Source organism: Dreissena polymorpha, chromosome 4, assembly GCF_020536995.1.
Source record: "Dreissena polymorpha isolate Duluth1 chromosome 4, UMN_Dpol_1.0, whole genome shotgun sequence".
In the NCBI taxonomy this organism is placed as follows: domain Eukaryota; kingdom Metazoa; phylum Mollusca; class Bivalvia; order Myida; family Dreissenidae; genus Dreissena; species Dreissena polymorpha.
Genome location: NC_068358.1, coordinates 27,418,594 through 27,445,310, shown reverse-complemented (window position 1 = coordinate 27,445,310; position 26,717 = coordinate 27,418,594). Strand labels below are relative to the sequence as shown.

The 26,717-nt window shown below is 35.9% G+C and overlaps 1 protein-coding gene across 19 annotated transcripts in view; it reads right to left on the bottom strand.

The window, feature by feature from the left end:
* LOC127876412 (transcription factor SPT20 homolog) overlaps window positions 1-26,717 on the bottom strand; it is a 51,797-nt gene that overhangs the window by 23,365 nt on the left and 1,715 nt on the right. For 6 of the 19 annotated variants that reach the window (XM_052421661.1, XM_052421654.1, XM_052421663.1 and 3 more), the window contains exons 2-12: window positions 17,397-17,456; window positions 16,976-17,046; window positions 16,117-16,183; window positions 12,796-12,951; window positions 11,583-11,618; window positions 10,900-10,938; window positions 10,674-10,781; window positions 7,392-7,585; window positions 5,320-5,470; window positions 3,037-3,156; window positions 122-282 (exon numbers count right to left, since the gene is read on the bottom strand). In XM_052421661.1, the coding sequence (XP_052277621.1) occupies window positions 122-282; window positions 3,037-3,156; window positions 5,320-5,470; window positions 7,392-7,585; window positions 10,674-10,781; window positions 10,900-10,938; window positions 11,583-11,618; window positions 12,796-12,951; window positions 16,117-16,183; window positions 16,976-17,046; window positions 17,397-17,432 (1,139 nt within the window). In that variant the 5' untranslated portion in view covers window positions 17,433-17,456. Of the gene's footprint in view, window positions 1-121; window positions 283-3,036; window positions 3,159-5,319; window positions 5,471-7,391; window positions 7,586-10,673; window positions 10,782-10,899; window positions 10,939-11,582; window positions 11,619-12,795; window positions 12,952-16,116; window positions 16,184-16,975; window positions 17,047-17,396; window positions 17,457-17,781; window positions 17,847-24,230; window positions 24,380-26,417; window positions 26,713-26,717 lie in introns of those variants that run through there. The other 13 variants (XM_052421658.1, XM_052421665.1, XM_052421645.1 and 10 more) reach the window with 10 other exon arrangements.

The window sequence follows — 26,717 nt, the reverse complement described above, 5'->3', positions numbered from 1 at the left end:
GTTAGTATTTAAATTTGACTATTAATATAAACACACAATTTATTAATTGAATCTTTGATGGACAGGTGTCTACTGGCTAATTCAGTGCAGTGTAGCCTAATTGTGTGCAGTGTATCCTAACCTGCAGGTGGCCCCCACAGACTTGTCCTCCCTGTAGTCATGGTCGAGGTAGAGCTCCCCAATGTGAGCGTCGTCACTGGGGCGGTGGAGGATGGTCAGTTTGGCCAGCAGCTTCTTGTCCTGCATGCCGTCACGCTCCAGGACATGCTCCTCTAGAAGACTCTGTAAGATTTGAGGCAAGAATATATATGAGCCTGGAAAAACGGGGCTTCATGCATGTTAAGTGTTGTCCCTGATTAGACTGTACATTTTCCACTTTTATGGATTTTTTTGTTGAAAGCAGGTCTGTTCAATACAAAATCCAGCGTAGACAGAAAGTGGTGTCCCTGATTAGCCTGTGCAAAGGCTTATCTGGGCTGACATTTTATGAACATTCATTAAGCCCAGTTTTCCCATAAAAAGGGAGTTGGAAAATTGATGAAGATGAAGCTGCAGAAACAAGGTGTCTTGATCAATATCATGAACTTCTCCCAACACTCACCAATAATTATTTGTTTCCTATTATTCAAAGTATTAAATCATGAAAAAGTCCTGACACTCTTTCTAAACAACTACAAATAACATGTTGGTTTCCCAGTTTCAGGACTGGGTTTTTGTTTAAAAATAAAATCATTATTTTGGAATGATTGAAATTCACCATTCTCTAATTACAGCTTGTCACCATAGTGACTTAGAATACACCTTGATGTTACATGTCATAATATGTTGCAAGTTGATTCTACAAAGAATTGTTATCCCTTGGGCGTGGCCAGTTTTTATCACAGGGGCATCGTTTTTTAACACTTGGTGCAGGACCACTATAATATCTTTTGTACCAAATAGTGCTTCATGCTTGCAAGAAAAGATCTTAATAGTTATCATGATATATATGTATAAGTGTATATAAATCATTCTTCCTCAGGGTGTACAAAGTTTTGACTCTAGGGGCGTGATTTCATCAATTTTTGTGGGGGTTCACATTTCACTGTTTAATACCAAATATCAAACCTATGGGCCATGAGGTTTCAGATGAAAATGGTTTCTGTATGCCATAAAAGTCTATATTAACTTTGTGAACCAAAGGGCGTTGCCACTTTTACTCATGCCTGTTGACTCCTGGGGAATGATTATAACAAAATGGAGGACCTCGGTACAATGTCACATGCCAAATAGCAAACTTATAATATGACAAAGATACATCCAAGTTTGAATATTGTGTGCTAAACAGGGCAACAGAACGTCTCTGGAAAAGGTCTTGTCTACTTACAAATAGACATAGGTCACCAGGGGGTGTAATAAGAGACACAACATACATGTGTTACACATGGAAATAGGATGAGTCTACAATTCTTGTTTCAAGTGCAACAATTGAGCCTAATTCTGTGAAAACTGGGCTTTATGCATGTGTGTAAAAGGAATTTAGGCTTTTATGGAATTTTTTGTTCAAAGGATGTCTCTCCTTAACTAAAATCTAGTGCAGGCGGAAGGCGTCCCCACTGATAAGCCTGTCAGGACTGCACAAGCTCATCTGGGACGACACTTTAAGCTCATGCATTAAACCCAATTTTCCCAGAACAAGCCTCAATTAAAGAAAGCTGTCGTTCTGGCTAATGACTTCATTAATCTGTGGAAAATCAGAACTCCAATCAGTTGTTTAACTGCTGATAAAACAGACAAACATTGAGAGCTATGTCATAAACATTACTAAGACTTCCTGAACCCCTCTGTCTGCTTTATTCAAGAGCGTGCAAAAAACAAGCATGTTTGGGGTCACTTCCGATTGAAAATCTCTTCATGGTGATGACAAATTTTAAGCTTCAATTTAATTTGTTGAGATATGAAAGGAAGTAGTTTGAGTCACAAACATATATTTTCTGCGGACAAAATTCGGTCTGACAGAGTATACTATACTGAAATAGCTATGGCATTCCTATAACTCCTTCATGTAGTATCAAAGCATTAAAAACAGGATTCATAACATACTGCCTATACCAGTGTGTTAGACAGTGTTCTAAGATCCTAACATACTGCCTATACCAGTGTGTTAGACAGTGTTCTAAGATCCTAACATACTGCATATACCAGTGTGTTAGACAGTGTTCTAAGATCCTAACATACTGCACATACCAGTGTGTTAGACAGTGTTCTAAGATCATAACATACTGCATATACCAGTGTGTTAGACAGTGTTCTAAGATCCTAACAAACTGCTCATACCAGTGTGTTAGACAGTGTTTTAAGATCATAACATACTGCATATACCAGTGTGTTAGACAGTGTTTTAAGATCATAACATACTGCCTATACCAGTGTGTTAGACAGTTTTCTAAGATCATAACATACTGCATATACCAGTGTGTTAGACAGTGTTCTAAGATCATAACATACTGCCTATACCAGTGTGTTAGACAGTGTTTTAAGATCATAACATACTGCCTATACCAGTGTGTTAGACAGTTTTCTAAGATCATAACATACTGCCTATACCAGTGTGTTAGACAGTTTTCTAAGATCATAACATACTGCATATACCAGTGTGTTAGACAGTGTTCTAAGATCATAACATACTGCATATACCAGTGTGTTAGACAGTGTTCTAAGATCATAACATACTGCACATACCAGTGTGTTAGACAGTGTTTTAAGATCATAACATACTGCCTATACCAGTGTGTTAGACAGTGTTCTAAGATCATAACATACTGCCTATAACAGTGTGTTAGACAGTTTTCTAAGATCATAACATACTGCATATACCAGTGTGTTAGACAGTGTTCTAAGATCATAACATACTGCCTGTACCAATGTGTTAGACAGTGTTCTAAGATCATAACATACTGCCTATACCAGTGCGTTAGACAGTTTTCTAAGATCATAACATACTGCATATACCAGTGTGTTAGACAGTGTTCTAAGATCATAACATACTGCACATACCAGAGTGTTTTCTTCCATAAATGTCCTCTCCTGTTTCTCTTTAACCTTTGCAAATTTCTCCACGTCTATAACTTCTGGGGTGGAGAGAGGAACTTGCTTCTGTTTCCAAAAGTCCACAGTCTGAAAACGGTTGCCAAGAAATGATTGAAACAACAGCTTGCACAGATTTTGAAAAACTGATACACCAACAAAATATTGTACTAAAATTAAACAAGAGATTAGGTGATGGCATACAGTTTGTTTTTTCCACTGTTTGTCCACTGTCATCTTACTGCGGTCATAGGGCTCCATCTGGCTCAAAATTTTCTGTAGCCAAATTTACCTTTTATGTCTTTATCCTTATTATTTTTTATATTTTATGGGTGAAAATATAGAAAACCTTGTTGCCAAATAGATTTGTTGTAGTAAAATTTCTTTATTTGTAGCCATTTGCTAATTTGGTGAGTGGCAGAGAAAGCCCTAGATCAATTAACCTTCTCTTACTTTACCTGGGTAAGCAGGTTTACCAGCACTCAGTGTACATACTCAAGCCAGTAACTGACAACTGCCATACTTCAATTACAAGTAGGGGGAAAATGGAAGTAGACATGATTTCATGAGATATCACTACACAAGTAATCTTGACACGTGCCAGGAGTCAAACCAGATGTTCATAGATTATTAGTTCAGTGCTATATTGAGGTTGCTTGCAGAAAGAAAATGAGTTTTGTTCATGTTTAAAACGGATTTTATGAAAGTGCATAAAGTGTCATACCAGATTAGTTAGTGCAGTCTTCACATGCTAATTAGGGACTATACTTTTCTGCCTTAAGTGGATTTTTACTAAGAAGAGACTTCCTTTAAACAAAAATTAGCACAAACTGCACAGGTCAATCTGCGACAACACTTTACCCACATGGATTTAGCCCTGTTTTCCAAGACTAGGGATAGAAAAAGATCCATGATAAATAAATCAGAACAAATGTGGTTTTTTACGTAAAAAGTAGGGATGGCAACGAATACCGATATCGGTATTGGAATATTCGGTCACCCTTCCGAACGAATATTCGGATATTCGGTCAACATCTGTTGGAAAAAAGTCAACTTTGTTTACCGTACCATTACTCCATGAATTATACTTTCGTTTTTACCGGAAGTTCACCGGAAGTGACTAAATATTGACACAGCGTTGCCGTCGCTAATTCGAAGCTGATTTTGTTGATTACTTTTTAAGTTTTTATTGTTAAAATTGAATGACAAAAACTGTTTTTAAACTATTGATATCGTACGTCAACAATAGAACGAGAAACATAATATTACATGACGACAAAATAATTACATGACAAAACAGTTATATCTACATATAATTAAAGCTGAACTTAAACGAATTATGTACATAGCCACAACACACTTTGAACCTGTTAAACAGACTAAACAGTCAGTCTTTTAAAGTTGCCACGTTTAAAAGACACTTGGATCGGCGACTTCTTATCGGATGATGTCGTGAAATACTTCCAAGCAGCGGAGGCGTATGTGGCATTTTGCTTGGACAGATATTTACTTTATGCGTGTAACAATTATAATATTTTCAATTAAATGAGGGTGCAATACCAAAAACATTTCTTTAAGTATAATACCTGATTGAATATTGAGTAATTAATTAATGTTTGAACCATACGATACGCAAATACTCATTAGAGGTTGAGTAAATTATTTTCTAAAAGCTTTTTTGATTGGACAACGTGATTATAACCATACGATCTGTTTTGTTTTTCACACCAAGTCGGCTCTTTCTTTACTCATTTAATCTTTGATCATTTTAAATGTAATTCGAGTTATTAGATCAAGACGGGTCGGTGTTTTAATTGCCATACGGTCTTATTTGTTTTTTACACAAAGTTGGCTTTTCCTTTACTCATTTAATCTTTGATAATTTTAAATGTAATTCGAGTCATTGGATCAAGTGCAGGTCGGTGTTTTGATTGCAGACGCGATTTGCACCTATCATAATTTTGACACAAAGTGTCTGGCTTTGTTAGCGGGATTTATGACCGGTATACTGTCATCACCATATCGACGCATTATCGCGCCAACCGGAATAAACATTATGACACGGGGAACAACTTTTTTGACAATGTTTGAAGCAAATTTTACGAATACAAATTCTTTGAAATTACTCGATTTTTTATTTTTTCTTCCGAATATTCGATTCGGAAAACAGTATCCGAATATTCGGCCCGGGACCGAATATTCGGATATTCGTTGACATCCCTAGTAAAAAGTTATAGGACATTAAATCCTCACAGTTTTACTCAACTTGGCCCCGGGTGAGGCTGTCTTCTTGTCCCGTCTGCTGGTGGTGATGAAGTCATGAAGTTGCAACTCCCGGGGGGCTGGAGACTGGGCAATCTTACGCTTCCGATTCAATGCAGACTGGTTGTACTTTTTCACTGATCTGCACAAAGAATTATGCAAAGAATACAAAATTACATTTACATATTTCTTTTACAAAGATGGCCCCTACAATAAGTGGTGAAACCCTACATTTTCTTAATAAGCTCTCATGCTCTCTTTACAAGATGTATTTAAAAAACAACAAGGGAAGGCATCAATGGATAGCTAGGCAAGGCAAGCATGGCCCGTATGTAAACAGTTTTTATCCCAGTCATTAATGTATATATCAACTTACAGCATGATATGAGCATATCATGTGAAGTTGCCATACAACTGAAACAAACTAAATAAGTGAAGCTAAAAATTTGTTAATTTTCACTGAATAGCACAGTTTTAATATACTAAAGATAGGAAACAGAATTCTGGACTCTCACACATCAGCATCAACAGTCACTCCAGACAAGAGTAGAATGCATGTCATCCACAGAGAAATGTTTATAATGGCTCTGATTGTTTCAATGTGGGCTACTTGAACAGAGCTGGTTTGCATTAAGCTCCTAAGGATTACAACTAGGGATGCAAGAGGTTACAAAAATCATTAACCGGTTAACCTTTTGATGTAACCGGTTATTAACCGGTTAACCGAAACACCGTAAGTACTAAAATGTTAAAGTATTCGTTTAAAATGTCATACCAAGCGTACATGTACTCTCTATAGAAACGAAAGTAATTTGAGCCAAACTATTATCGTTACAAGTACGACATTAGTTAACTCAAAACAGATTTCAACTACGAATGCATTTCTTCATAAAAATTTTACTTATAAACACTTCATTTTCGCGAGCAATCAGTGTTGGATATTTGTTAACAAAACATCAAAATAAGCTGTCCAATGCTTCATTTGATTTTTATCGTGAGTTCGATAAAAGTGTCAATTACGTCCTCGCTAAAAGCCCCCACTCCCCGCAGTTCCCTCGTTAAATTTTTGCGAGCTAAACAAAAGTGCCAATTATCAAAACGCACCCCCTATTTGTTATCACAAAGGTACTGATTTATTGTTTTATTACTTTGTTTGTTAACATGTTATTTAATATCGGCGATGGTGCAAGCATGTTGTTCTAATTAGTCGCCAGTGCATGTTGGCAGTATGTCACGCACAAAACATAAATAGTACAAATTATTACATGAAAAAAACATAATCAATTTTTTTTCTTCAGGTTAACCTTTTCCTGAAAATGAAACCGGTTAACTGGTCACTTCGGTAGGTTAAACGGTTAACCTATTGCATCCCTAATTTTAACTACTTTAAATACAAGGATCGAGAAGGAAACTAAACATTCAATTAATATAAACAAATATGCAATATATGCATGTTAAATGGTAAAAGACCTAAATCAAAAGAATTTTCATTTAGAATAGAATTTTCAAACAGAAAAAAAAGGTTTTTATAAGAAAATTTGTCACTTCAGACCGTGTTCTGTAAACAAATATAACACTTCTAGCACTAAATAAAATATATATAGGATCTGGCACGAGATGTCATATCATACCATATTTTATTAACCGAGTTCAGGAATTTTTTAAGTAAGCGAGCCTTTGCCTATGGTATGAAATGACGAGTGTCAGATCTTTTTTATCACATACTTTCAAATGAGAAAATTAAATAAATATTTACGCAAACATAATGATGAATCTCGAATGTTGTTTACATTTTGTGACGTCATTTGACGTTGCAACGTCATTTCAGCAAAATAACAAAATGCGATTTGTCAATCAAACAAAAATAAGTCAATGAAAACGCTTAAAAAGTATATTACACATGTGTAAGATAAAAATATATGTGATGGTTATATTACATGGGAAACAGGGTATGGCATGTGATAAAAAGATATTCTATATAATTAAAAGGTCAATATTTTTTCTATAACAGAATAACTGCACGTAGCAGAATCCTGTAACATATTAACTGCATGTAGCGATACCTTTTCAGCAAAGGCGTGTTCATCTTGTTGCGGTCATACTGTTGCTTGTTGGCCACCAGGAGGACAGCGGGGGAGGGGTCGAGGCAAAGGGGCTCCTCTGTAGCCAGTAGCAACCGACTCTCCAGCAGGTACAGGTCCTCCTGGGTCCACAGATGGCCGTCACTTGTGAGGTTGTTGATGTCGCAGAGCAGGGTCTGACAGACACAAGTATAACATCAAGAATTCTGTCTTAGTGTGAGGTTAAACACATAGAATGAAAATACCATTTCAGCCTCATTCTGAGAAAACTTGGCTTAATGCATGTGCGTACACGACTGCCAGACATAAGCCCCCCAGGAAAAACCCCCCCCAATGAAAAAATGAACATTTGGACAATTGCCCCCCAGTAGAAATGACAGGTAGGATATAAGCCCCCCAGTGCTTATTTTGCATCTGGACATTTGCCCCCCAGTGCTTATTTTAGAAGTGGACATTTGCCCCCCAGTGCCTAATTTTCAATGACATTACTCGATTGAGCAGATAATCATGTCCAATTATCACCACCTGATTACTCAAAACCTTTGAGATGATAATCCATTTATCCAATAACCACCACTGAAAGGCTTAAATAATGGAAGGGATAAATAAGGCGACACTGGATTTGATCTCTTCTCTGACTTTCATAACTTCTATGGCTAAGTGGTCAGCATCGTTACTGTGTGTTGTGGATGATGTGACCATAGTAACCTGAATATATAAAAACAATAATTTAATATTGTAACTAATGATAATAGAAATGAAACATTTAATTTATTATATATATAATTATTTTGTGACGTTTTGTATATCTGTTTGGAATTAATTATGTAAATTAATTGATATTTTGAATGTTGGTAAAGCTTACAAATACTACATTTACCTTTACTTCAAATAATTAAATTTGTGAAGTTATGCAATACTGTGTGGAATTAATTTTGCAAATCGCTATTTTAAAAGTTATGATAGCAAAGATAACAAATAGCATTTTAATATTATACTTACATCAAGATTAGTTGTCAAGGTTCCTTTACATGAAGCGCTTCTGCGCTTGGAACATTCCCAATGTATTGATTCTTTACGAGACTTCTTTTTGGTGTAAGAGTACCCATCCTTCAGTAATTTCTCAGACCCTTTATTACTCTTAATAATTTCCATGATGAAATGTATCATTTGAAATGTGATAGTTTCGTTATATACTAAGTTTTAGTTAATTGTCACTCAAACAATGTAACTACAAAAATAATTGCCTTTAAATGTTGTTATATGTGTTCACTTTAATTATCATTATTTGTACTAAGTTATGATAATTATTATTGATAATCCTTTTGATTGATTAAATAAAGAAGCCATTAATTTTCATTAACAAGTATATGATCAAAGCCACATGTCACACCTTTAACAAGCTGATAATCCTTTTGATTGATTAATTAAAGAACAATTCTTTAAGATGTTTGTTTTACCTAAGATTAGAAAATTCAAGTGAGTTTCTGGACCTTTTTTATTTCAAATTATAATGATCCAAGTTTCAATGATTATATATTTGTGAGATATGAAATAATAATGAATCCAAAGACAGAGATATACTAGTTTAATGGAAACAACATATGATATTAGCACTGGGGGGCAAATGTCCTCTTCTAAAATAAGCACTGGGGGGCAAATGTCCAGATGCAAAATGAGAACTGGGGGGCTTATATCCTACCTGTCATTTCTACTGGGGGGCAATTGTCCAAATGTTCATTTTTTCATTGGGGGGGTTTTGTCCTGGGGGGCTTATGTCCTACAATCGCGTACACACAGGCTAATCTGGAACAACACTTTTCAACTTAACTGGATTTTTCGCTATGCAGAGACTTCCTTTAAAGAAAAAATACCATTAAAGTGGAAAGCGTAGTATTTGATCAGCCTGCACAGGCTAATCTGGGACGACAGTTTACGCACAAGCAATAAGACCTGTTTTCTCTGAGCAAGGCTCAATTCTGTTGTATTGTATGGCTTAACAGATATAAGTTTGCTAACTTTCTCATTCAGCTCCAACTAAACGTGTGCTATGAACTACAGATATTACTCTGTAATATTAGTTTTAGGACGTTATCTATTTTAGCCAAAAATAAATGTTTTATAAGCAAATGACGTACATAAAATATGTCAGATTAATGCTAGAAGTCAGAGGAATATTGGAAAATCATTGGTTTATGTAAATTGTCAGAGACTGTATATCCCTACACAGTTGAATAATATTTACAGACAATATTTTTGTGACTCTAAATTTTCAGACACGAAAAACAAGAAACCGTCGGAGACGGGTGATGCTCCCTTAAGGTTTTTTAACTTTTTTTTGTCACAATATTGCACTATATATTCAGATAAAAGGAAACGTCTTGAGGGCACAGTAGTTGGGGGGACACGAATTGTTTATAGAAAATTTCAAAGGGACATAACTCTGTGAAAAATCATCCGACCAGAACCCGCTGATAATATGCACATCTCCTCTTGGTAGTGAAGCTTCCCATAAAGTTTCATTGAATTCCGGTCATAAGTTGCTGAGAAATAGCCCGGACAAGAATTGCACTATATGTACAGTTAATGGAAAATTTCAAAGGGCCATAACTCTGTGAAAAATCATCCGACCAGAACCCGCTGATAATATGCACATCTCCTCTTGGTAGTGAAGCTTCCCATAAAGTTTCATTGAATTTCGGTCATTAGTTGCTGAGAAATAGCCCGGACAAGAATTGCACTATATGTACAGTTAATGGAAAATTTCAAAAGGCCATAACTCTATGAAAAATCATCTGACCAGAACCCGCTGATAATATGCACATCTCCTCTTGGTAGTGAAGCTTTCCATAAAGCTTCATTGAATTCCGGTCATTAGTTGCTGAGAAATAGCCCGGACAAAAATTGTGCACGGACGGACGGAAAGACGAAGCAGCGACTATATGCTCCCCCCAAAATAAATTTTGGGGGAGCATAAAAAACAATTTAAGGGTCCAAAAGCATAGAGTGACTTAAACAACAAGTAAACTGACAATTTCCTAATATACTGATACACATTACTCTTAACACCTCACTTCCCAACATTTCTGGTGTCAGGTGAATAAAGCATACTATTAGAATACTTAATTTGTGTACACAAAATTATTAAATATATTTAGGCTCTTCTCTTGAATAGGTTTAAATGTTGAATCTCAATTTTCAAATGACAACAACATGCTTGTTAAGACTGGCGGAAATGGAGACAACAATAAAAAGAGAGCTAACCTGAGGATTGGGTTTCAGAAGCACATACTGCATGTCAAACGTGCCGTTTGTGGAACGTCGAAAGTCCCTGATCTCAACAATCACACAGCCGCTGTAGAAAACGTTCACCTGACGAAAAAATACCCACACCACTTAGTAAATACCAGGTATCTTTTCTTATTTTTTCCCTAAAACTTTTTGTAACAATAATGTTTGAAAAGTAGATAAGAAAGTTGCATGTTGATACCTGTGCTTTTTCTAATACATCCACAAGAAATGGCGGCAGCTGAAAAGAAAACCAACAACAAGATGAGTAAATCTTAAGATTAGCAATTCAATATCAGGTATGTTACTTTATATTTTGTATTCAACACTTAATGCCAACCATATTAATGAATACATGATAATTGTGTATTCTACAGTTTACTGCAGGAATAAAACTTTATACATGATTGTGTATTCTACAGTTTAATACCAGACATAAAACTGAATACATGATAATGTATCTTATATTTGAAGAATTAAGGCATAATAATTTTAATGTCTTTTCAAAGCCTGTCAACTTTAAGAAAGTGCCACAAAGCAGACCACATGAAAATAGTTAACTGTAGGTCAAAACAAAACTCTTTCATGAAAACAAAACATACACACAGCAAATCTTAACAAGATCAATAGTATTACAAGTTTTCAAAAAAACACACACAAAAACGCACAGTTGACATTGTTTTATGTTGGTAATTAGAACACTATAGCCACTTGTCCTAATGCATCAAGACATGCAAGTGTCTTCTACGGTTCAGAAATTGAAACACAAAATTTCAGCCTAAATGTGGAGACATTACCTCTAAATAATTATGTCCCTTGTTTATAATATGACTGGTATACAAAAATCCCAACCAATTCAATGACATAAATCTCAATAAATCTCACCTCAGAATCATCAATGTACTCCAGAAGCTCTGTTACCTGCAGAGAAACAACCAGAGAACACTTTAAATGTCTTATTCTGAATACTATTCACATAATGCTCTCTGTATGGGCAGTGATTGTAACATGGCTCAACAGGGCAATCACTATGTATCTTGAAGGTTGGCTGTAACCTTTAAGAAGCAAAGAAAATGCAAACATTTGACATGAAGGTTGGCTGTTACCTTTAAAAAGCAAAGGAAATGCAAACCTTCAACAGGAAGGTTGGCTGTAACCTTTAAGAAGCAAAGGAAATGCAAACCTTCAACATGAAGGTTGGCTGTTACCTTTCAGAAGCAAGTGAAATACAAACCTTCAACATGAAGGTTAGCTGTTACCTTTAAGAAGCAAAGGAAATGCAAACCTTTAACATGAAGGTTGGCTGTACCATTTAAAAAGCAAAGGAAATGCACACCTTCAACATGAAGGTTGGCTGTAACCTTTAAGAAGCAAAGAAAATGCAAACCTTCAATGTGAAGCTTGGCTGTTACCTTTAAAAAGTAAAGGAAATGCAAACCTTTAACATGAAGGTTGGCTGTTACCTTTCAGAAGCAAGTGAAATACAAACATTCAACGTGAAGGTTAGAGCTGTTACCTTTATAAAGCAAAGGAAATGCAAACCTACAAATTACAATTTAAGGGTTGGATGTTACCTTTAATGACCAAATCAAATACACATCTACAATGTGACGGTTCAAAAGCCAGCAGACTCTTCATTTATATCAAACCTTGACCATTTTTTTCTCCTCTGTCTAAAGAGAAACATAGTATGTACGCTGTTTTATGTACAAGTAAATGTGTATCACTAATACACTTTAAAGTAGAGAAACATAGATAGTAGTGCCACACACTATTACATGTACACCTTTAATTTTGGTTTCTTTGACACCAAGCTGTGCTCTTAATGGTAACGGATAATACAAAATAAACACTGGCAAAATATACACTCTTTTATCATTTGAGTAGTGTTCTTGGCAAACTGAGTAAAATGCATATTCACAAGGTGTCATCTTAGATCAGTGCAGTCCGCACAGGCTCATCAGGAACGACACTTTTCACTTTTATGGTATTTTGTGTGTAAAGGAAATTTCTTCTTAGTGAAAATTCACTTAAGGCCAAAAGTGCATTAAGCCCAGTTTTTCAACAGAGAGGCTGATTTGAATGCTGTCTACATTACATCATATGGCAGTTTGCATGTTTCCATTTCCACTCCAGTTTTACTGCGCAGCATCAGGGAGTACCCCTCGTTGCCTGCATAGAGGTTCAGGATGAGACAGGAGAGCTTTTCCCTGCGTACCAGCTTCTTCAGGAGGTGGGTGTTACACTGCAAGGCCTGAATCAAGACAACTGTCAGTGTGATTTGCAGTTTGATCAAGCCTAAGGTAATGGGTCACCCCAGGATTGTTTCTAAGTAAGTTATTTTGAAATTCAGCAATGGGCACAATAAAAGAAGATATCTATAAAAAAAAAAGATAGTAAAAATTTATAAGTACTGAATATATTTTGTTTGCAATGAAAGATATTGATTAAAGACATGCCTAAGAATTGAAGAAGTTCTTTAAAGGATCACCCAACATACATAATTGAAAAGTTAAATTGAACAGAATGTTTCAGACAGATTGTTTGAATAAAAGGCTTGCTATGAAAAAATGAGGCTTAATCCATGTGCATAAAGTTTTGTCAGAGATTAGCATGTGCAGTTTAAAGGAAGCCTCTTTTTTGTAACAATCTAGGTTAAGAAGAAAGTGGTTTCCCTGAATAGGCTCTGAGGTTTGTACATGCTTATCTGGGACGACACTTTACTCACATGCAATTAATCCTGTTTCCCCAAAGCACGCCTAAAATGTGAACATAAAATGATGGACAATGGATTACTGATGCAGGACAGATTACATCAGCACACCATACAGTGTTTCATGCTAAGGTGATTTAACCCTTTCCCACTAAGAAGCAAAGTAAAAATGGTTAAATACAAAGAGCATAAAACCAGAACAGCCTGCGAGTAACTAGCAGTCTGTTCAGGTTTTATGTTGTTTGCTGCTCATCAGTATCTAAGGGTTGGAAATGAAGCCTTTTAAACTTGAATCTAGTAAGAAAGGTCTGTAATTAAATTTAACTTTTGAAGGGACTACAATTGTGTCAAAATATGTATCTAAGTGGTATTGGGTTTAACAGGAGGTAAAATATATCTTTTGCATTGCTTACTTAAAGTAAAAACTTTTCTTCTTAATTAAATATAATTAATAATAATTTGTTTCATTGAATAGTTTGAAAACGCCAAATTATGTAATTCAAGGTAAGGCCACAACAAATTGATGATTTGTTATACAGATTTTTGCTTCCCAAAAATGGAGCGAGCGAAATAAATATAAATTGTTATAATTCTATTTTTTGTTAAATCACAGGCGAGCGAAAAGCGAACAATAAAAAATACATATATTGTCTATGTAAATTGATATATTTTGCCAAATAAATGCATGATATCTGCAAAATACCAGTACAAGATCATTTAGAAGTAATAATTGAGTTTAAGCCCTTATCAAATGTTTGTAAAAATAAATAAAAAGTCTCTAATAGCTGTTCTGCTTACTCACACCAGGTAGTGATTACTTATATTTAACATGGTACATGTAGTTTTTATTATCAAAGTTATATAAGAAGTTCAGTTTTCTGTCAATGATGGTTTAATAACATGACACAATAAATACTACAATAAATATCAAGCATAAGCAGTGATTTTTCTTCGCGTCTTATTTTACAGCCTGTGCCTTTTTGATTGGGGATAACGTGTGATAAACCATGAAATTGGGAATATTGAAATTTGAATAATTATTATTATGATTATAGATAACAGTATACCAATTGTTAATAAATGCATGTTTAACTTCTTTCTAAAATGTATATTATAAAGTGCTAGGGCATGAAACTGCTGTATGATAAACTCAATAAACCAATTGAGTTTATAAAAAAAAAGACTTATTTTTTGGAAATTTTGGTGAGGCTTTTAAAAGAAAAAAAGTTACTTTTTGGGGAAACGGCTTTTTTTACAATTTTCAATTTGGACACAGCCTATAAGAGTCTGTAATTTGGGGCAAAACACTGATACGAAATATCTCGAATTTGTATTAGTTCTAAATATCATAGGTTATGGTAATATACAATACTCGATGCATGACTTTTGTTATTTTAGCACTGTTAAAATTAGAAATGAGAAGTTAAGGTTTTATAAAGTAAAAAAAACAACATAACTTCCTAATGAAAGAAAAATAAGAAATGGGAAGTTAAAGTTTTGTATTTTAATAAAAAAAAGTCAATCAAATGCCAGTAAAGTTGTTTAGGTCCAGTCCAGAAGTTTCTTCACTTTCTTACTTATGCAAATTCATGTTTTAGGGGCATAGTGTACACAAAGCACTTAGCCATCGACAGATTGAACTAGTAGATAGGTGGCTCGTACAATTTACATTATACTCGACATGTTTTTGTCCAGTTCAACGGCGACACTCCTTTGCATGTTAGTTTTTAATATTTTAACTTAATCAATACCAACAAGTTTATGGCAGAATTTTACCAATCGAAGGCATACCAGGGACATTTCACATCCAGATGTAGATGTGGTTGAAATTATAAAATAACACAAATCATCAGTGATGCAATGACGTATTACCCCGGAGGAAAATTAACATTTCAATTTGTGTATTTTGCCGACATGACAAGACAGACGAACGCTGCCATTTGTTTTAACCATAAACCAATCTAATAACGCAAAGCGTTAAAACACTCTATATCGTACAATACGTAGGCTAAATGAAACTAAATCATTTAATAAATAGGTGCACAGCAAATTTTTTGCTGTGGGCGCAAAATAAAAATATTTTTATTTAGTTTTAAGATTTTTAGGTGCGGCGAATCCATCAAACATTTAATCAATTTGTTGTGGCCTAAAGGTTTGGTTTAGTCTGGTGTTGATGATGGTACACCTTAAGCTGACTTTCCCAATTGCCCCCCCCCCCCTCCCCCCGCAGTATGCAGCCACTATACATGGGCTTATTACCCTCTCCTGTATCCATTTATACTCCTGGGTCCTAGGTGGAGAGGATAAAGCGGTGGCCTGAGCGAGATTCTAACCAGGGATTTAACGATTCTTAGACCAGCATCCTATCACTAGACCAATACACCCACATGAGACAACATGTCTGCTTAACTTATAACTATACAAATTTGAGTAGGATTGGTTTACAATTTAGTTTTTTACTTAAACATAATATGACAAGAAAGCATGACATAGTTACTTTTACAAAATCGCCTCACAATATGAAGTGTAATGAGTCCTCTAAATAAAATATTGACACACCTCAGATATTAATAAATGCTTTCATTGGTCATTTATTTCTCTGTACAAATGAAAAAGCATGTAATCTGCTATGTTATCCAATTATCAGTTAACAGTATGCTTATCTTTTTAACATTGAATTTAAGGGTGAACAGTAGAACTGTTTACCTGGCCTTCAGGCTGTTTGCTAGATTCTTCGATGTACAGATCCAACAATTTTTGATGGATGGATTTGCTGGAAAAAAACACAATAATACAATATGTATAAGAAACATTATTTTTGCCTACATATGTGCATTTTGACAAGAGACAGTTGATTGCAATGAGATGAATTTAACCATGAAATTGTCAATTTATTATTATTTAAAAGTAAACAATCTTGATATTTTCCTTTCCAAAAGGTAAATGAAACACTGGCCCCAATTTCTTAAATGTGTCTTGTTCTGAGAAAACTGGGCTTAATTCATGTGCGTAAAGTGTTGTCCCAGATTAGCCTGTGCGGTCCACACAGGCTAATCAGGGACGACACTTTCCGCTTTAATGGTATTTTTAGTTTCAAGGACGACACTTTCCGCTTTAATGGTATTTTTAGTTTCAAGGAAGTCCCTCTTTACCAAAAATCAAGTTTAGGTGGAAAGTGTCGTCCCTGATTAGCCTGTACGGACTGCATGTATTATGACCAGCTTTCACAGAACAAGACACAAATATTCTTCAGTCTGTTTTAACAAGATAAGCTTAAGCTTCATATTTTTTGGTATTGCAATCACAACTGCCGAAATTCAATTGTTAAACAATCACAAGTCCACACAGGCTAATCAGGGACCACACTTTTCGCCTGAACTTGATTTCCCTTTTTACAAAAATTTCATTAAAGCTAAAAGTGTTATTCCTGATTAGACTTTGCAACCTGCATTAACCCCATTTCTCCTTAAACCAGGTTCATTTAAGAAACCAGAGCCAGAAAAGCATCCGCCTTGCACTATGTTTACATGAGTGTTTCTACACTAGCCATATACAGGACACCTACTCTTTGGATGTTTGTGATGCAGTGCTGGTGATCAAAGCTGCGGGGTTCTGGCGGCCCATCTCCACCAAATACTGAAAACAATAGCAATAAATTCAGGGATAAACTTGAGTTAATTGACGAAAAATGAAACCTCAGTAAATGCTTTGATAACTATCAGACAATTGGAAGGTCAACAAGTCTTCCAGTGGACATTTTTTTCTGAATGTAATTTATAGCACACATCATGTTTATGTTTTGTATAAAATTAATTAAAAAAACTTAACATACATGTTGCCTTAAAGGACATGATTATTGTAGTTTAGATTTTTTAACACTTGAATTAGAAATGTAATGGTTATAAATAAGTGTGTAAAATCTCTGACATTTAAACTTGGATTTCATTCAGCACATTAACAGTCATTATACAAACAGGAACTCTCACCTCTGCGTAGTCTACAGATCGTTCAAGGGCTGTCATATTGCTGTGAGTTTTTGCACACGTCTGCAGAGAAACAGGCAAAATTCTTGTAGAATTAGTTTTGAATAAGCTGCACCTTTGATGACATTGTATTTATGCAGAAATGTCCTTAGATATTAGTGATTTCATGCATTATGGCATTTATTCCAGTTCTACCGGTAAGTGAAACTACTTACCGGTATGCCAGGAAGTGATTACTGCACTTTTTGAATCTAAGGTAGTGGGAAAAACAATTGAGCCTTAAAAACCAATCTTAAGGCATGTGCCTAAATTTTGTGTCTAAAGTGGATTTTAACTAAGGAAAAAGAATGCAACAATACCATTAAAGTATCATTTTTATGATAAGTACCCATGCAAGTTCTTTTGCCAGGTCAGGAATCGTTCTCAAGCTCATCTGATTTGAAGTCCAGTCCTCTTCCATTAAAAATAAGATTTGAAACAAAAAATTTGACCACTATCATGATTACACTGACTTGTCCTTTCAACACTGCTTGACTACAGAGGACACATGAGATTTCTCAGACAATCTTACATATGGGCCATGCTCTGTTAAATGGGGGTATAATGCATGTGCAAATCAAGTGTCGTTCCAGATTAGCCTATGCAGTCCGCTTAAACTGGATTTTTGCTCCCAAGAAACTTTTTTTAAAGAAAATACCATAAAAGCGGACAGTGTTGTGCCTGATTAGTCTGTGGGTATGCACAGGCTAATCTGGGATGGCACTTATGCAAATGCAGTAAACCCCCTTTTCACAGAGCACGGCCCATGTGTATATGCACCAAAGTAGAAAGCTACAGTATTAGTACTGGTTACCAGCTAAATTGTGATCAGAGATGAAGCTGTGGAAATTTATAACATATGTGAACTCATGGGCCTAGTTAAATACATGTACTTTAACAGTTTTGAAATGAAAATCTTCGCAGGAAATGGGTCAGCACAGATTCTTATAGTTCTATAACTTTGCAAAAACACACATTTTTAAGTTCCTTCATATAGGTAAACGTGTGACGTCATGCGCACCTGCAAAGTTTAGACTCCGCCCAATGGTCGACAAAAAGAAATGAAATTCATGTGAGCGCATATATAGACAGTGAACATAATCATCGATTTTATTGATAATCATGCACTATATCAAATATAATTTTATAAAATATATCTCAATAAAACATAAGCATGCATGAAAATACATTTTAGGAATGATTTTATTGTTGTTATTTTTGTTAAATTTACTAAAAACTAACTTGGGAGTAGAACACAATCTATGAGCTCGGTATGTGGTTACCACAAATATATCTCTGGCTAGCACACCATTTAAGATTAAAAAAATCTCAGAAATGTAAATTCTTCAAGAACAAGCAAATTTGTAGAATTGATATCCCCCGCCAATATGCTTCTGGACACAAAAGTGTTATATTTGACACTAAAAAAAACATATTTTGATAATACAAAGGGCCATAACTCCATTATTAACAGATGGTGTACAATGCCATTTGGCGTGCATAATCGGCTTATCCATATATATACTCATACCAAGTTTTACTGAAATCCGCCAAAGCACTTCCAAGATATGGCTCAGGACATAAAAGTGCCGGACTGACGGACTGACAGACGGACGGACGGAAAGACGGACAAAGCCAAAACAATATCCCTCTGCCTATGGCGGGGGATAATAAATTTAATTTAATGAAAGAACACAATTAAGGATAAAAAACAAACAGCAAATAGATCGATTTTATGTAAGCAACATATATTTGTGATTTAAACCTTAATATGTCTGTAAAAACTTACCATGTTTCACATTAAATAAATTCTCTCGGTAAATGAAATTGCTTTTATTTAATTGTTCACACCAATTTTGACGCTGTTTGTTTCATCATGTTAACCCGGTGTTTAATTGCATCTTTTTTTATCACAAACCGATTATCTCGTTATGATCGGATACTGTCCAGACAGTTACAAAGAAAACATGGTGTCATAAACCCAGGGAGCTATACCTGGGGTGCCTGCATAAACCACATGTGGCAGATGATTTTATGGTCATTAAACACAATTTATGATACTTCCATGTCATCTCTTGGCATATTGAGCAGTCATTTAAGCCAAATATGTAACAGTTGCTTTAATAAAATATGTTAACATATTTAAAAAAAATGAAGATATTAGTCCGAAATGTATTAGCAGGATTAAGTGTATATATATATTAGCTAGTTTAATCATAATAAACAGTGTTTAATAACTATAAATAAAAAAAATAGTGCAATTTTACTGCTACACAATTAATGTATATAACGATTACCGGCAAATATAAAATTGGCAATTACGTGTAAACATTGTATGTTAATTTTAATTACAGCAGTGCACGGAACACCATCATGAAAACAAGCAATCAAAAATACTTGCGTAAAATAAATTAAATATATAGTGTTATTTATCATAAAATGCTTGATTGTTACATGTATCACTCCTTATCACTTAGAAAAACAAGAGATGTGTTTGTCAGAAACACAATGCCCCCTAATGCACCGCTTTGAATTATTTTTTTGACCTTTGAAGGATGACCTTGACCTTTCACCACTCAAAATTTGCAGCTCCATGAGATACACATGCATGCCGAATATCAAGTTGCTATGTGCAAAAGTTATGAAGAAGGTTAAAGTTTTGGTTAAAGTTTTTGAATTTGTTTTTATGACCTTTGACCTTGAAGGATGACCTTGACCTTGACCTTTCACCACTCAAAATGTGCAGCTCTATGAGATACACATGCATGCCAAATATCAAGTTGCTATCTTCAATATTGCAAAAGTTATGACCAAGGTTAAAGTTTTGGTTAAAGTTTTGGGACACACACACACATACAATGACAGACAGGCCAAAAACAATATACCCTCGATCTTTCGATCCGGGGGCATACAAATTCAATATACATGCAAAGATAGTTCAATGAGCACAATATGCAGGTTCTTTTCCATTTGTATTCTTGAAATTATAAATATTGTCATTCAATGGAAATGAAACGAAAATTCATTCAATGGAAAAGACAAGGGACAAAATTGTCACAAAACCAGGTTTTCATTGTGAAAAAAAATCTGATAAAGGGAGACAACTCAAACTGAACTTTTGAAATTAACAAACAAAATTAACCCCCTTTGTAAGTTTATTTTAAAATAAATCTATTTTTAGTCGTGGCGACCTTGACATTGGAGATATTGACGTGATTCTTTGGTGCGACACACCGTCCCATGATGGTGAACAAATGTGCCAAATGATTTTAAAATCTCATAATGAATGACATAGTTATAGCCCAGAAAAGCTCATTTATGGCTATTTTTTACCTTTGAACTCAAAGTGTGACCTTGACCTTGGAGATATTGACGTAATTTTTTCGCGCGACACACCGTCTAATGATGGTTAACAAATGTGCCAAATGATTTTAAAATCTCACAATAAACGACAAAGTTATGGCCCGGACAAGCTTGTTCCGCCCGCCCGCCAGCCCGCCAGCCAGCCAGCCAGCCAGCCAGCCAGCCAGCCAGCCAGCCAGCCCGCCCGCATTCGCCAATCTAATAACCAGTTTTTTCCTTCGGAAAACCTGGTTAAAAATGATACAAGATGTGTTTGTGAAACACAATGTCCCCCTATATGACGTTTGACCTTGTAGGATGACCTTGACCTTGACCCTTTACCACTCAAAATGTGCAGCTCCATGAGATACACACGCATTTCAAATATAAAATTGCTAGCTTCAATATTGCAGAAGTGATATTACATGAGCAATTTTGACCCATATATTTGACCTTGAAGGATGACCTTGACCTTTCACCACTCAAAATGTGCAGCTCCATGAGATACACATGCATGCCGAATATCAAGTTGCTATCTTCAATATTGCAAAAGTATTCATAAAATTAGCGATTTGGGCCACATATATTTGACCTCTGACCTTGAAGGATGACCTTGACCTTGACCTTTCACCACTCAAAATGTGCAGCTCCATGAGATACACATGCATGCCAAATATCAAGTTGCTATCTTCAATATTGCAAAAGTACTCATAAAATGAGCGATTTGGCCACATATATTTGACATCTGACCTTGAAGGATGACCTTGAAATTGATCTTTCACCACTCAAATTGTGCAGCTCCATGAGATACACATGCATGCCAAATATCAAGTTGCTATCTTGAATATTGAAATACTGCAAAAATGTACATTAAATGAGCGATTTTGACCAATATATTTGACCTATGACCTTGAAGGATGACCTTGACCTTTCACCACTCAAAATGTGCAGCTCCATGAGATACATATGTATGCCAAATATCAAGTTCCTATCTTCAATATTGCAAAAGTTATTGCAAATGTTAAAGTTGGCGCAAACCAACCAACCAACCAACCAACCAACAGACCAACCAACCAACAGACCAACAGACATGGCAAAAACAATATGTCCCCCACTACTATAGTGGGGGACATCAAAATTTAACAATTGTTATGTATTCCGCTTTTTAGGGCTTTGTTATATAATTGATTAAATAAACCTCTTACACATTCGATCGCTGATGAACAATAACAATATCCGCACCACTTATAATTGTGATCAAATAAATATATGTTTCATTATTTTTTAAATATATTATTAATAAAAATTTTACTATAAGAAAGAATACGGCTTATTTATTTGTTTTGTTTGTGGGATTTTCAGTATTTAGTCTTCCGATCACATTTACTCTGATGCTAATATTAAGTTACTACAAATAACTAATTCGTATTTTTATAAAGACGAAAATATATTTATAAATCAAAATTTATTGGTACTAAATTTGATTTATTTGCACTATTATTTAAGAGATTTGATGTTTATTTCGGATTATTTTATCGTTTTATTGTCTAAACAAAAGTCGTTTATACATGTTTTACATTACTGTAACCAGTGTTTTTTGCCAACCAGTAAGTGCGCATGCGCGGAAAATCCAGAATGTAAACAATAACAATTAACTCGTCTATAGCTAATACATTAATTGACATCTTATAATAGCATCTATGCCAATGTTATATGAATCTGAAGAGTTTAAGAAACTTTAAACAGAAGTCCACACATTCTGGAGTTCAGCAATATTACCAATGCAAACATGACTTTGTAAGTTAGTATTTGCAAAGGGTCAATTAAACTTGTTTTGCTGAGTAAGTCCATCAAAAATTCGCTACATCAGCCAAGGAAGGGTACCACAGGACTGGAGACAAGCCAACGTCACTGCCATCTACAAGAAAGGAGCTAGGCAAGATCCTGCCAATTACCGTCCGGTGTCCCTAACCAGCTTGTGTTGTTAGTTGCTTGAGCACGTTATCGTCAGCCAGACACTCAAGCACCTAAACAAGCATGCAATCCTACATGACTGCCAGCATGGCTTCCGGGCCGGAGAAGTTGCGAGACGCAACTTCTAACCCTCACCCACGAGCTTGCTGAGTCACTTGACAAGCGGATTCAAACAGACCTGATCATAATGACTTTAGCAAGGCGTTTGACCACGTGCCACACCAGCGTCTACTCAAGAAAGTCAACCATTATGGAATCAGAGGAAACACCTTAGATTGGATATCGTCCTTCTTACACGACAGAACGCAGAGAGTTGTGGTCAACAGGCAACATTAAGAAGAGGTCCCAGTAGTCAGTGGAGTCCCTCAGGGTTCGGTGTTAGGACCACTATTGTTCCTAATCTTCATCAATGACCTACCCGAGGGGCTGCTGTCAAGAGTTCGCCTCTTCGCCAATGACTGCATTCTCTACCGCCAGATCAAAACTGACCTTGATCGTCAGCTTCTCCAAGCGGACCTGGATGCACTAGCCAGATGGGAAGCCACCTGGGGTATGGACTTTCACCCACAAAAGTGCAGTGTTCTTCAAGTAACAAGGGCTACATCCAACCTTATACAGTCTGAATACATACTAAAAGGCATCAAACTATCCATCGAAAACTAAATACCTAGGTGTGGATCTTGACTCAGAATTGTCTTGGAGGCATCACTATGACGGAGTTACCAAGAAAGCAAATAAAATGCTTGGTTTCCTGCGGCGAAATCTCCGAAACACCTCTCAACAAACCAAGACAAATGCTAACATTGCGTTAGAACGATCCAACGTAGAATACTGCTGCACAGTATGAAATCTACGTTATGAAACTCACAAGTATCAGGTCAAGATGGTACAACGTCCTGCAGCGCGCTTTATTACCAACAGATTCCATAATACCAGCAGTGTTGATAGTATGCTGGAAGAGCTCAACTTAGGAACACTCGAATCACGCCGCACAAAACATCAACTGACAATGCTCTACCGCATAGTGAACAAGCTGGTTGACATTGATGCAAACAAATACCTGACACCACGAAAAAGATGCCTAGACATGCCTAGATCAGGCTTCTTACCAGTCGCTCCTACATCTGATACCCTCAAGTACAGCTTTTTCCCACGCAGTATACCACTTTGGAACAATCTACCAGCATCTGTTGCTGAGGCCCCCTCTCTGGCATCCTTCAAGAGTGGGCTATTCAGCCTAATCTTCTAAGGGGACACCCTCCCAGTTACGAATTAAGCATTCAGATGACGGACTTGAGCTATGTTGGCGGGGCCTTGTGCCCTGATACCGTCATGGTAGTTGCAATAATTCAACTCTCAGCTTTATAACCCAATGGTCAGCTGAGAGTTGCTATTAGCCGGCTCTTGCCCATAGGTGCAAAATTTAATCAACAATGCAATGGTTAAGGAACACTGAAACTGCAAGATCTTAGCAACGTTTACCTGTCTAAACCACAAACTCATACGAATGGTACCATTAAAACAATAAATAATTGCTTTTTATTGACTTAGTTTTGCTTTCGTGCGCTGTAAAATTGGAAAATTGACCCAATATTGGTTAGGTCGCAGTAAACAAATATTTTGCACGTTGGGTTATGTGTTAACAATTTGTTTTTCGATACAGAATACACTTTTTCAAATTTAAACATAAAACATGTCAAGGAGGAAATTGTGTTGAAACATCGTCATGTTTTTATAGAGTACATGCAAAGGATAACATCCGTAGGTTGCCATTCAGGTAAATTTAACATATTTATGAAGTTTACTCATTATTTTCCTCACTTTGTCTCGAACGACATCTGTTTAGTGAAGCGCACGGATTCTCTGCGCTGAACTGCACCCATGTTTATGAAGGGGTGCATATGGACTGCCAGAGCCGCCATAGCAAAAATTATCAAAGGCTCTGGGAGTCCGTTGTTATGGACTATCAGATGACAGACTTGAGCTATGTTGGCGGGGCCTTGTGCCCTGGTACCATCAGGCCAAAAAAAAAAGTCTTGGTTTAGGGAACATGGCCAGAAAAATGTAGGAGGGTAGGTAGTTTTTTTTTTTTTTTTTTTTTTTACCAGTCGACTGATTTCAGGGTGAAAAAGGGTCAGTTAATGCACCCATGATTGTTTAAACACTGACCAAATGATTAACATTGCACATGTGGTATTTAGTCGTTGTATATTATTCAATATTCCTAGCTCTTTATGCACTTCTTCAGGGCTAGCGCTGGCCCAAAATTTCTTTGAGCCAACCATTTTTTGTTTGTCTGTCTGTGATAGTGTGACCTTCATATTCAAAAGTGAACAAGCCATCTTTATCAGTCTCTGGTGTTTGGGGTGTGACCTTCAGAATTTTTTTCATCATGAGACCTGACCTAGTCAACGACAGGTGCTAAAGAGTCTAAATATTGGCTGTCAAAAGGAGGGTAACCTCAGAATAGCACAAGTCTTTCTTCTGGTACATTTTTTGATAAAATGGCAATGGGTTTGAGCGAATCGCACAGGAAGTGAGCAGTGTACATAAATTTGAATGTTGCTATTGGTTTGTACAGGCTAAGGGCGTCACAGTACATTGATTTTGATTCATTATCAAAGCGAAGCCAATTGTTGTCAAGTTTCCATGACTCTTGGAATGCTCTAGTGTTTTGTGTTTTAATTATTTTTTTTTTTGTTATGACTCTTTATCGTCCAACGACGCTTTAAGGTTAAAGACGCCATGTTAGCGACTGTAGAGACAAAGTGGTTACTTCCATTTTTATAGTAGACTAGATGAATGACTCTTCCTATGTGTTAAAAATTCGAAACTTTAATTACAATTAAACAGCGCGTGTTTTTCACATTTTCATTTGATTAAAATACGCTGCTGTCAGTTAGCATAGTGTGCGAGTAAAACAAACAAATTAATTAATTATCATCTTTTCATTTCGATCGGAAATTGGCAGAAAGTTGTAACATCATCGACATAGAACTAATTATTTAATTATCACTTTTAAAATTCAGATCAATAGACAGCTTGGAAATAATTAAATTATTGTCACGCTTCTTTTCATTTTTAATCTTTAATAATACGACATTTGCGACCGGCCGCTATTTTGTTTGCAGACGACAATATTAACTGTGTATTCAAAGTGCACAGTGTCTGCGTATGAATGATCGAATATTACTCCATAGCTCCACCCATTTTTACATTTCATTCAACAACGTCATTTCATGTGTAAGCGAGCTCAATGTTGATTGGCCAGCTAGCATGCGCACTTCAATAACAATAAGGTCAAGCGATGTCTCGTATACAGGTGCAGACCGGTTTTTGTTCACTGTTCAAATTGCGAACACTTTCATTGAAACAAAGAGAAAAATATAGAAAACCAATCCAGGTTTAAATGGTGGCTGTTTTCAATGAAATTTTACGAGATTTTAGCATTTTCGCCATCAGATTTTTTTCCATTGACCAAAAAAATCGTTCGGGTCGGGGGCAAAAAATAGGTTCGGTCGGGTTCCCTGAACCAAGACTATTTTTTTTTTTGGCCTCACAGAAACTAAATTGGTCTTGACCTGATTGGTGTGAAAAGTAATTGGGGCCTCTACTACACTCTCTTACTTTTTACTTAACTTTTTTCTACCTTTACTATTGTAGCCTTACTTTATACTTTTGCCTTGCGCACCGTCAAAGAAATGTCAAGACATGTCAGTTTGATGCAATCATGTAGATGTAGAAGTCATCCAACAATCAAAAATGTACCCTTTAAAACTGATTTTTACTTACAAGGAGACTTACATTTGAAGCAAACATATGTTTCTACTTGTATAAGCGTGTTGCTCTATTTTGAAACTTGAAAACTGTTTTACATTTCCAATCAAACAAAAAATATTAATTAACTGAAGCACACTAAAACACCTGGATAAGTTTACACTGGGCACCGTTTCAATGAAAGTACATCGA